Source organism: Plectropomus leopardus, chromosome 3 (genome assembly GCF_008729295.1).
Source record: "Plectropomus leopardus isolate mb chromosome 3, YSFRI_Pleo_2.0, whole genome shotgun sequence".
Taxonomy (NCBI): domain Eukaryota; kingdom Metazoa; phylum Chordata; class Actinopteri; order Perciformes; family Serranidae; genus Plectropomus; species Plectropomus leopardus.
The window spans coordinates 31531584-31544486 of record NC_056465.1 but is presented as its reverse complement, the minus strand read 5'-3'; the positions used below and the strand labels follow the sequence as shown (position 1 = coordinate 31544486).

Sequence of the window (12903 nt, the reverse complement as noted above, 5' to 3'; positions counted from 1 at the left end):
ACACACACACACACACACACACATCATGCTCATTGTAGTGTGTAATTATGTAGGAGGTCTGCGACAGGACAGATATTTTAATCTTCTCTTGTTTGACACTTTAGGTGAGGCCTCGGCGAGAAATCAACATAATTCACCTAACCTGCACTGACAGATCCTAACTTAAAGAATCTTCGATTCAAAATCTTGACACGTTTAAGCCGCCCCTCCACCGAAAAAAAAAGCTAGTGCGTTTGATCAAACTCCAATCTATTTTTCTGTCTTGTGGACAGCAGGATCAGGAAATCTTTCCAGTTCGGCTTTTAAGAGGAAGCAGTAAATGAGACATGGATTGGAATGAGATTATTGGAAAGATGTTTCTGGCAGATAGAGATATCAAAGTGTGCGGATATCAAAGGCTGTACATGCAGAAAGTCTCCTAACCATGCTTGCCACACGACGAATCATTAAAGCATCCATTGAGTGGAAGCTCTGCTGAGGCGACGCTTCGATTGCAGGAAGGGCAGCGGTCTTCCAGACTGTGTTAAACCTACTCTGACTGGCAATTGTAATTGATTTCACTTATGCAGACGTGCACTGTAAAATCTTACAAGTTGATCTTACTCAAAATTATACTGGAAATTGATTTCTTTGAAAATATAAATAATATATTTTATAATAAATGTTTATTTCATATCAAAGTGTTCAGTTCAGTTCAAATTTTGCTGTGTTCACTTCATTTTGTGAAGTTGCTGCAACTTAAAAATGACATCAAGTCTTTGTAAGCGTTAGCAGCTCAAGTAAGTCTGACTTAACATGATCATGAAGAAGGTTATTTTGCCAATGATGAAGTTAGGAGATCTGTGAGTTCTGTGCTGTTAACACGTTTACGAAAATAAAAATATGACTAGAAGACTATGAATATTGACTAGTTTGCAACCAGAAGAATAGAGATTTATAGCACAGTAAACCAGGGATGCACCTAACTCAGAGTTATACTAGTTGAATCGGATTTGGCTGCTCAGTACAAATATTCGAGGTTTTTCAATACACAGTTTTAAAGTTTCAATGGCCTGCATGGGCTGTTCAGTGTGACAGCATATTCATGTAATATAATGCACAAGCTAACGACGCAAACAATGGCAAATGCGCAATAACATTTTTTGCAGACTCCTAATATCAAACAAAAGCCAGAGACTGTGTTGCATTCAGTTGCTGTGAGCTGTAAATTCACCACATATTCACCTTACTGCGCGGTCTCACTCTCTCCCTCTGTTCTGCAGACTGCATGTCTGCAGCTGCGTAGAGAGTAGCATGAAAGTCAAGAGCACTCACTCCACAGCAATATCTGGGGACCAAAACATCCCCCGAGGTACACCACAAAGGAAAAAATGAGTGCTCCACTTGAAGGAGTCTTAGTCGACTGAGGGTCTCTGACTGATGATTTGAGCCTCTGACTTCCAAGAGGCAGCAATACACTTGGTTTACTGAAGTGGCTAAAAGTTAAAAAAAACATTGATTTTAACAAGCTTGCTATTTTTAAGTTGCAACAATTTCATACAATTCAGTAATTATAACTAAAATTTAGGTAAACTTAACAATTAGACACAAAGTGAGTATAAATTACCAATTTACTTACATTTTTAAGGCAATCCGTTTCCTAGATTTTTTAAAAGGTGCTGTATTCTTGCTCTGCTGTCAGTCATGAGTTGCCTTTATTTATGACTGGTGACCATAAATTGCAGTTGTATGAACACAGTAGCAGAGCAACATTTAAAGGGTGAAATACTGCCCCCTATTCGGTTAGACTGGGTCGCTGGAACTTACGTAATGCACCTTTCGGTAAAATCACCTCGTCAGATTTTACAGTGCAGTTTAGTTGCTGCACTTTAAGGAGCACTCGATCAATAATAGCTGCTCTGTGCTGTATATATGTACTGTATATATGCCTGTGTGTGTGCTTTCATCCATGTATGTGTTCACCGCATTCTGCAAAAAACAGTATTTCTTCCCGGGTCCGGTCTGGTCCATAATGTAAGAGCTGATTGCCCCAGATTTTATCCACTCGCTCAAATAGAGATTTCACATCTCTGTCCCATATTCTCTGATGAAAGCACCCCAGAATCAAAGGCTGTGAGCTGCTCAGCCCCCCCACTGCCTCCGGAGCAGACCCAGAGGAATCCACAGCCGCTCCCTCAGATACTGTCTATCCAATATTCATCCTGCCAAGCCACCAACAGCAGCCACAGAAGAGCAGTCATAATGCAGTCAGTAAATGACGCTCGCTCAAACCGTTAAATCATGGAGGGCCTTTGCCTCCGTTGTCATGGACGTCAACACTATGGCAGAGATCCATTAACACTGCGGTGGGAGTTAACATCAAAGATACTGTACATACATGGTGTACGCATCGGACTGCTTATGTTGCAGGATTCGGATGATCTTCTACATCAGCAACCTGGTGCTGGTTGTAACACAGAGGCCCATTAAAACAAAACTCGTACGAACAGACTGAAGGAAGCAGCAACTTACCAGAATTCTGTCCTCTGTTTTGCCATTTTTGGTGTCGAGCTTAATGCCGTGAACAAACTTGATAGATGACTTATCAATAATCTTCCTGATGCTTTCTGTGGATGAGAAACACAACACATAATTTTGAAAAGTACTCACAAACAAGACACTTGTTCTCTTGAACCAGCATTTTTGCACATTTCACAGCTTTTAATAAAAAACACATCACTACTAACCATTTTTCAAAGCATGCTGTAGTCTTTTAAATTTATTTTGCTTTTCTACAGTCCACAGACACTCGTTTCAGTCATTTCTGCCCGATGTAAAAAATGAACCTGCAAGATACTGAAAACTTGAGGCAGGTAATTTATCACTGTGAAAATGATGTCCGCATTTGTTTTTCTCAAAGTCACATTAATGTTGCATGTGCATGACTTTAGATTGGTTTGAAAAGTCCAAACTGCATTACCATACAACAATAGCATTATTTTGACAGAAATAAAAAGGGATATGTTTACTGTATACTATCTGTCTACTGCCTCCGCAAGTTGATTTTCATATATTATCATAATTGCCCTCTAGGTAAAGAAAACCACAAAAAAAAAAAAAAAACACTTTGGAAGATAGTTGATACTTATGTGATAAGTACACATATTTTATGGTAAACATTGTTAAACAGGGACAGCCCAGTGCTCGAGGGCTTATAGTACTGACCATTAACTACAGCTGTGTACTGGCAAGAATGTATCAATGTGATACATATCATGAATGATACAAGGGTTATACGCCAGTATATTGTAATAGTGATGGGCAGACCAGATCTTTGAGTTAATATATGGTATATATTAAACCTTTTGCACCCTTCAAGTTTTTTTTTCAAAATATAGTGTATAGTTTACATGAATAAAGATAAAACATTTATTTAATGCACCAAATCACTTTCCCACTTGTACGTAGGTAGGCTAAAAAACATATTTTTGTACTGTCAGTGTTGTTTTCACATCACAGTTTAAAGTTCTTGAACACACCAAAGTTGAAAGAACTACAATCTGATGAGCACATAAATGTAGCACTAACCAGGGCTGACAGAAATCTTTACTCAAGTCCAATTTCTAACTTTTTCATTAATTGCCTTTGCTACATTACAACACACTAGGGATTCATGAGCCCTTGCATGTTAGACAGGCTGACCCGTTACATACCAGACCAGACACTATAAAGAATTGTTAAATAAGGTTTGTTCGTTTATGTTCGACCAAATATTGTGATACTGTTAGCAAGGTGATATATTGCAATTATCTTTACATAATTTTGAGAAAACCGTCATAGGATAAGTAAAACATAATCATTTACATAACATTAGTTTGAAAAAAAGTTTACTTTTTTATACAATCAGGGCAATATGATCTGTATTTGTATGGCTGAAGATAGATTACAGGCCTGACACTCTTGTGATTTGGGGTTTAAAAGGCCTCTTTGCAAAAAATTAAAAGCATATGAGTTTTATGGACATGATTTATATCATAGAAGTGCCTGAGCCAGCGGCTAGCAGTTAACGGTGCTAACTCCATTAACAGTGCTGAACAATGTTAACAGTGTTAAACAGGGGGGAACCAGAGGGTGAGCGCTACACTTCCATGACAATACCCTCCAGATATCAGTGGTAAGTGCCATATGCACACAAAAGCACAGTTAATGAGCTAGCCAGTGGGATACACACATGCACTAACATGCACGTGCAGCAGCACTGGCTTACCAGAACAAACCACAGAGAAGCTCAGATTACAGCACACACAGAGGGAGCGTGATTTAATTTTTGCTCAAGACATCATTACTTCACTATATCTTTACATAGCAAATCATGGTTTGCTATATTAATGCTTTAAATGTTGCATACAGAACTTTTAAACACAACACAAAAAACACTGCAACAAATCTTTGCATGTTAAGTATTATTAAAAATCTAAAGTGCTTTTGAGAATCGCTGTTCATCGGTGTTCGAGACACAAAAAACATAATATTGTGATACTCAAGTACATCAATATTTTCTCTGCCTTGCCCCTGGTTAGACCAGGTATCTCTGTGCATATCCTTTCTCATCTCTCTTCCGCCTAATTTCCTGTCATTTCATCAAAGTCAAATTTCTAATAAAAGCATAAAAATGTTTCAAAAATATTCTGAGACATCTATAACACCACTACGGCCATTTAAGATAAGATCAAATCAAATTAGTCCAAATTAAAATGAGCACTAAATCACTTTGACCTTTGGGTGGACAGGCTGGAAATCATGTCTTCATCTAATAACTGGGGGATACGTCAGGCTTGTCATTTGAACAAACCTGTCGTGGCATTTCAGATGATGAAATAATCCAAAGTAGAGTCTGTACTGATGATCTGAAAGAAGTTACGAACCTCTTCCATGCAAAACGACTCAATTTGCATGTACTGAAGCAAAAAGACTGACATTTAGTGGGGAAGTAGTCTGGATTGAATAGATTAATCACTTGGATACAATAATTTTCGTCTGCATTGCTCAGTGAGCTCGGCCCGAAGCAATCACCAAGCTGAGGCATCATCAAAATGGTTCACAATATGCTTCAGTGTCTTTTTTTCCCTTACAAGAGCAACATGACACATCGGAGCATCAGTGTTTATGATTCACTGAGAACTGTTCCTGTCAAACAGCATCACTGTCAGCGCTGTGACCCCCTGACTCGTATACAGGCACACAACCTGCCTGTCGCGCCAGAAGAAGTGTCTCGCTTCCAGGGTGGGAACACACGGCACCAACACACTATCACAGAAACATACAGTTGCTGGCAGGAATTGCATGATTCAGCCTCTCCATTACTGTGGCTGCACAGCATCCCGACTGATGGGTTTATGAGAAAATCAATACTAATGCCAGGTCGCTGGGATTTGTCAGCAGAGTTGATACAGTCACACCAGATAGTAAAGCACGTTTTTCTCTCTTTGTGCAGCCTTAGAGTGCACAAAAGTCTCATATTTAACATTGAACTGTTAATGTCTGTCAGCATAAGTTATTTTATAGATGATGATCAGTTAATAAAAACAGGTAAATCACATTATAATCCAATAATATGCTGATACTGACAGCTATAACATTTTTGCTTTTTTGACAGTTTAGATTTATTTAGCTGATAACGCTTTCGTACTTTTACTAAACAAAACAGTGTGTGCGAATTAGTGGCATATAGCCGTGCAGAGATTGTAACCAGCTGAAACTTCACCTATGTGCCAAGCATGAACTCCCGGTTGGAATTACTGCAGTGTTCATTATGCAGATTTTAACCAGGAGCTGGAGTAATCACAGAGGTCTCTTCCTCTCCAAAAGTAATGAACCAGCTGATTTCAACCCATAAAAACATCAAATAAAGTGGTTTCGAGTTAAAAATCAGCGTTTCTACAGCTTGGTTTGACATGTCGTAGACAGGCTGTTAGCCCCGCACCTGCTAAGGTGTGCTCACCGTTTTACTCTAATAACTTAAGAACCAAACATTTTTACTGGGAGCTGGAGCTGGTCTCTTCCTCCCAAAAACAACTGGACACTGGGATTTAAACCTGTAAAAACACTGAACAAAGCAGGTTCACATAACAAATCAATATTTTTCCAATGCTGCCAGCTTGTCTGTGATGACTTCTTGTCACAGTGGGACCGCTTACTACAACAGCTGACACAAAAACACGAATGTCCCTGTCTGGAGCCAGTGTTTGGTTTGTCCTTTCTGCGCTACACTAGAAACATGTTGGTGCAACATGGTGAGCTCCATGGACGAGGACCTGCTCCCTATGTAGATATAAGTCTCATTCTAAGGTAGCAAAAACGCAGTGATTCTCAGTTTCGGGTAAGTATAAACTAATGAAAATCTAATCGTGAACATTGTATTCCATTTCTGCAAATAAATCCGTACTCCTTCTTTTTGTCTGCGACAGCATACATTTCTGTTTAATGACATTGCCCCTTAGTTTTGTATTAATTCGAGAAATAGTGACATCAGATTTGGTCTTCTCTATAAAAAGGAAAAACACAACAATTCTTATTTTCAGTTGAATATACACACAAAAAACTCAACCTTTGTATTATATTTCTTCCAATATATTCCCCCAAATCCTGCACACTGGACCTTTAAATTTTTGACTTTTAAAACATTTTTTATGGTAGTATTGCTACTTTTACTTTAGTAAAGGATAGGAATACTTGTTGGGATATTAAAAGATTGTCTGTGCACACTTTGAGCTACAAAACCTTTAGAAATGCATTTCTAAAAACAAACTGGCACCGCTGCATGCCGATCACCACTACATCTATGAATACAGTATTTATGAGACACTGATACAACATTGCACAATAATCATAGTCCATCCAGAGAATAGATCTAAAGTCTCATTCAGGTGACCTTGTGCAGGCCTGCAGGCCACCAGGGCCACGGTGGCCCCGGTGCTCCTCCTGTCAGTCAGTCGGTGCAGGCATGGCAGGAGGAGGCGGTGCAGCCGCTCGGCAGGTGACTGAATGAGGAGGCAGGGATTCCTCTGGATTAATCATCACAGTGCGCCTAATAGAGCCATTAGGAGTAATTAACGCAGCAGCATAGTCCCTGCTACCCTGAGCATGTGTGGAGTGCGCGCGTGTTTTTGCGCGCGTGCGTCGCGCTCGTATTCACTTGAAGGCTGTGCTGTGACTTTGACATGTGTAAGCTGTTGCTGTTTGAGAGAAAAAGGAATAAATATTTGTGCATTCTGTCTCGGGTTTGTCTAGCTTATGCATTTCTGCTGGCACAAGATACAGTGAACATCTGCCTTTATCAGTTCACTTTCGCACGCACACACGCACGCGCGCAATCACTGTAGCGCTCGAGCTGGTTAGGCAGCAGGAAAACAAAGATAAAATAGTCATGGGTTAGGGTTTAAAAGAGGGAAAAGCATGCTCTAAACAGGTTTGTTGTGCAGAACAAAACGCTCTCAGACTCTCGAGTACACACGATTATTTCCACAACGCCCCTTTTCCTCTCTGGCCTAAGGCTGGGGTTTTTATTAGACTACCTGATCCTCCCCGAGGGGCAGATTTACAGCAAGGTATATTTCCCTGCAACTGTAAATAATTCATGTGCACATTAACTGATTCACATGCTCTGAGGAGAAAAAACAGACGCCCCGGAAAGCTTCAGGACGATATGTAAAGGTGTAGCTCCTGACTATCATCCAATGCGTCTGTTCGGTCGCAGCCTCCGCCAGACGCGCGGAGGAAAAGCATCCCGAGCCTGAACGCAGACACGCCGGGGGGTGACCGCGGTGATCACCCGCAACAAGACACAACACGGAGCAAAAATAACCGAGCGGCTGTCTTTACCCACCTGTGATATCCTTGCTCACACTTACGAAACCAGAGGCAGTGATCTCTTTAGAAGCCATGTCTGTTCCTCTCTCCTATCGCCACCCCTCCTCCTTCTCCTCCTCCTCCTCCTCTCCTCCACCTCCTCCCCACTGGCTCTCTCTCTCGCTCAGAAATGGACAAAAAGGATGGTCTCTCTCCCAGGCATTCCAGCAGAGCATCCGACTGCCCGACGCGCTTCCTGGAAGAAACCCTGTGGATGCTGGAAGGCTGGATGAGGGAGCGACGGGAGTTGGAGGGAGGAGCAGGGAGGTGTAGGGTGGGATGATGAGAAGGAGGCGGGGTACACGAAGGGATAATGAGGCAGCTGTGATTACCTGCACAGAGCACACAAGTTAGAAATATACCGTGGTTCGGCTGCAAAAAGTTCAAGCAGCAACATAAACATAGACTGATGATAATTCTCTAAACCACTGCTATTATTATTATTATTTTTATGATTATCATTATTATTATTTCAAAAAATATTATAATGAGCGATGCTTGATAACCCAGCTGGCAGCGAAAGTTCCCAAAACATTAGCTAAAGTTATCTACAAGTTGCAATAATGTTTCAAGGTGCATATTTTGTAAGGATTTTTTTTCAGAGGAACACTTATATTTATTCAAAGGACTTCTATTTCATATTTCATAAAGCTTTATTGAGCAGGCCCATGTCTGTAACAGTTAAATCTGAGCCAGATTCAGCAAAAGTAATCAGACTAAAGCTGGCTCACATATGGCCCCATGGAGCCGAAACTCAGCCAAATCAATGGTGTCTCAGCCACAATTGGGTCATTAAGTCCAATGGCTGCCTTTGAAGGATCAGGGAGAGTCAGTTGTAGAGAAATAAGCTTAATTTGTTATTTGTGGCTTGTAGACCACAGACAGTGTATACATTCACCCTCTGCAGTCGCAGAGATTTCTCGTTTGGGGTGTATTTAGATGAGCATAAAGTCGTTCTGCTGTTGGTTGTCGTTGGTGTTTTAGGAGGTTTGAGGTCATGTTTTTCGCAGTGGAAAGAGTCTTACCGCCACCTGGAACAACAACATCATCTTTCCTCTTCACAAAGTCAAAGTATTTCCAGTTACTGAATGTAAGCATTTCCATTTTCCAAGCTGGTTCGCTGCTTTGAGACATGGATGTGCAACAATTTCAAACGTGAATTCAGGGATGTGTTTGATTGTTGGATTTCAAATTAATAAGGGGTAGACAACAAAATTAAATTTTAATGAGTTATTTGTTTCAGGGTTAACTGTTGTATTATTACTGAAATGTTATCGGTGATTTGTTACAACACTCGCTATTGGGAAAAGTAAACTCATTACTGTTTATCAAACACTGCCTGAAGACCACTGTGGTAAATCTACACACGGAGTTAGTCAAGGGGTATTCAGTTTGTTGTAATTTGCAACCTCATCGCTAGATGCCACTAAATCCAACACACTGCTCCTTTAAGCAGGTGCAATGTTTACCATGTTCATGAGCTTAGTTTTGGGCACCGAGTAGACAGCAGTCTATGGTTTGGCATGTGGGTGGCGGTAGAAAAACATTGGATCACCAGTTTTAACAATTCATCCTGAGGTGTATATGAATGTGTGTAGGCTGCAACACTTCATGACAATTCCGTAGTTTTCAGTCAGAACCACGAGTCAACCTCATTGTCAAGAATTTGACAAAGTTAACAGGATACATCATGTAATGCATCATCTGGGAACCATGAATATCTGCACAATTTGTCCCAGTCAATACAGCAGATGTTGATATATTTCACAGGATAAGTGGAAACTTTGACCTGCTGGTGGCACTAAAGGGAAAAATAAGGGATCTCCAAACCCTTTAGGATTCATCCTCTGTTATCTTTTTATAATGCCATGGCAATAGATTCAGTAGTTGTTTAGATTTTAGTCTGAACTAAAGTGGTGGACAGTCTGAGAGACAGAGAGACATGAGAGACATGCTGCTGGTGTGGTTAAAAAAAAAATATAATTGACCGGGGGTTATTATTCCCCTCATTTAATTTACCAAAAACCTTATCTGATTCTAAGTGATTGGATTAAACTGAATAAAATGAAATGCTCCCCAAAGAGAGAAACAAGCATCGACATCAGCGAGTACTGGAAAGAAAAAGTAGGATATAATATAGAGCAAACAAGGAATTACAGAAAACAACCAACAACCTAAAGAAGAAGATATGAACAAATAAAATGGTGAAAAGCAGAAATTGATTTCAACATTGGCATGGTGTACAAAACATCAACAATGCAATTAAAGACTAAAGATAAAATGAACATGAAAAATATACTTTCACATCTCCAGGAGGTTTGGTAGGTCCGATAATGAATGGTGACTACACTGACATCACAGAGGCAGAGATGTTACAAAGAAACTATAAAAAACTGCTTGTTGATAGTAAATTGGTTGTATTGTGGTTTGGGATCTTTACCTCTCCGCCTGCATTCTGCTGTCTGATGGCTCCGCCTGTTAACTGCCTGACAGAGGAAGGAAATGTCTCCACCAAGATGACCATCTCTGCCTGTGGTTTGCTGTGACAGACAGTCGAAACTCCTCCTGAGAGAGACCATTATTCTCTGTCTTATTGCTTCGTAAATAAAAGAAAGGCTTTGGAAAAACTAATAGCGGATGTCTTAAACATACATCATTTTAAGTGTTGGAAATCTTAAAATCCAAATTATTGTCTCTTCCTCTTTTTTTTTCTATATTCAGAAATCACACGGAAATTTGACAGAATGAAGCTTATCCTCGTCTCCTCACTGCTGGGTGAGTATCACAGAAATAAATCCGACAGCCTGACACACACCTGCCTCCTTTTAAACCAGTGAATGTCTACATTCAGACTGGGCTTTACTGGGAAAGTCTTCCCACAAGAAATATCACAGAATCAGACTCTAGTTTGTTACCAAACAAGGTATTTACTCTGGTGTTTGGTGCATAAACAAGACACATAAAATGGAAAAAGATTTCCTCTTTTAACCTTTGCAATATGTTTTACTTTTTTCCTCAGACTACAAACATCCTGAGGAAATATTTTATGATCTTGACGAAAGCTCTGGGAATTGATATTAATATTTCCCCCATTATAGGGACATCTGTTCATTCTTTACAATTCAATTTTTCACAGTTAGACGTATTAGCCTTTTCCTCTTTTTTGGCAACACGGTTTATTTTACTTCTATGAAAATCTAATAAGGCTCCATCTGTTTCCCTGTGGCATAGATATTTTAGTGTTTTTTTAAGTTAAAAAAGATATGATTTTCAGTTAGAGGCAGCTTGAAATTTAATTTGTTTATATATGGAATTCTTTTAAAGATTATTTTAATTTTCTTACAAACGTTCCCACCTGACTAATTCTCCCAATACCCTTTTAAAAACAAAAATAAATATTTATTTATCTATTGCATTAATTATTCTTATTATACTTTTTTGTTTACACTTTTTTATTGCCCCTATTATCACTGCATGTATGTTTCCATAGGCCTATGCAGTGTTGGGCTGTAACTAGTCATGTTAATTTACAAAATAAATGTAACTGTAATTAATTAAGGTTACACTTACTAATCAAAATGTTGGGGATCACAAGAGGGTTACATTTGAATAAATTATTTTCAGTGAAAGAGTTTATATGTAGAATACAACATTAATTTGGTTGCTTTGTATATTTTCCCTGTTTCCAAAGTATGCCTTATTCTGGCATAGTCACTTTAAGACATTTTTCAGCTTTATTTCCCAATTTAAGAGATTTGTTAGAAAAGTTATCAAACAGTAACTAAATGTAATCTGTTACTTTACTTTGATGAACTAATTAAAATAGTTATATTACTTATTACATATTTAACAAGTTAACTATTAATCTGTTACTTTTACATTTAAAAAGTAACCTTCCCAACAGTACATATATTCTAAATACTCATACACACCACAATTACTAGTAGTATTACTATTTTCTATACAGAGACAATATTTTGTCGTTACGCTTGTATGTTTGGGGTCCTGCAAGCATATTTATTTTACAAGAAAAACACTTTTCATTTTCTACTTCTTTATTTTTTATGTTCCAATAAAATACCATACATAAATATATAATAAAAATACTATTTAAAAATATGTACGATATAGCTGCTTTTAAAATAAAATAGTTAGGCAGGAATGTACAAGAATACTTTCTGGGGGAAGGTTGCAAAGGTTCACAGTATTAAGGATTTTTAAAAAAAAAAATCTGTATGTTTCCATTAGTTTAAAGAAAAATCCACCAATGGATAAAACAGAAAACGTCTGCATACAGCTGTCAGAGCAGTGCTCATGTAGACCCAAAGCTGTACTCTCGTATTTGATGCAGATATCAGTATATCAGTAGGTTATGCAGGGTTATAAATTTTACAGGGCTGTTAGCCGGCAGCTGGCAGTTTCAGACAGTGCTTAATTAAAATGATGTGCACCAGCCAGAATCTGTATGAGGCTAATGGAAATGATTTGGACAGCGCTGCAAAATCGTTGTGTTGGCTATTCCATCCTTCAGCCATGAGTTATGTTCTGTATGACTGTAGTTGTCACACTACTCTATATGTGTTTGTGTGTTTGTGTGTGTGTGTGTTTGTGTGTGTGTGTGTGTGTGTGTGTGGGGTATGGGTGTCTAACAGGAAAATACAGCAAATGTGTGTACATTCCTTATGGTCTCATGGGGATGAATACCGTCTAAACAGTCTCATTAAGGAATGGGAAGCTCTCTTCTCTGTCACACTGTGTGGCAGCACTGTGACTGTGTGTGTGTGTGTGTGTGTGTGTGTGTGTGTGTGTGTGTGTGTGTGTGTGTGTAAGGAATGTGGCTCGGATGTCTTGTGTCTTCGTTGCAACGTCTCAGCAGAATTAGTGATTGTTGTTTTGTCTTACAGACACAAGTTTACTGGTGTTAGATGTATTAAATCTGCCTGTAGAAGTGAACATTTTGGAAATTTTACTTAACATTGTCTTGGTTATATAATCCGCAGTGGACCATAACTGACT

The 12903-nt window shown here is 39.1% G+C and overlaps 1 protein-coding gene across 1 annotated transcript in view; it reads right to left on the bottom strand.

The window, feature by feature from the left end:
• LOC121939896 (capping protein, Arp2/3 and myosin-I linker protein 3-like) overlaps window positions 1-7927 on the bottom strand; it is a 42668-nt gene extending 34741 nt beyond the window's left edge. Inside the window, exons 1-2 of the mRNA XM_042482824.1 lie at window positions 7865-7927; window positions 2512-2606 (exon numbers count right to left, since the gene is read on the bottom strand). Of these exons, the coding sequence (XP_042338758.1) occupies window positions 2512-2606; window positions 7865-7922 (153 nt within the window). The 5' untranslated portion in view covers window positions 7923-7927. The remainder of the gene's footprint in view (window positions 1-2511; window positions 2607-7864) is intronic.
• Between the last annotated feature and the right edge of the window lie 4976 nt (window positions 7928-12903).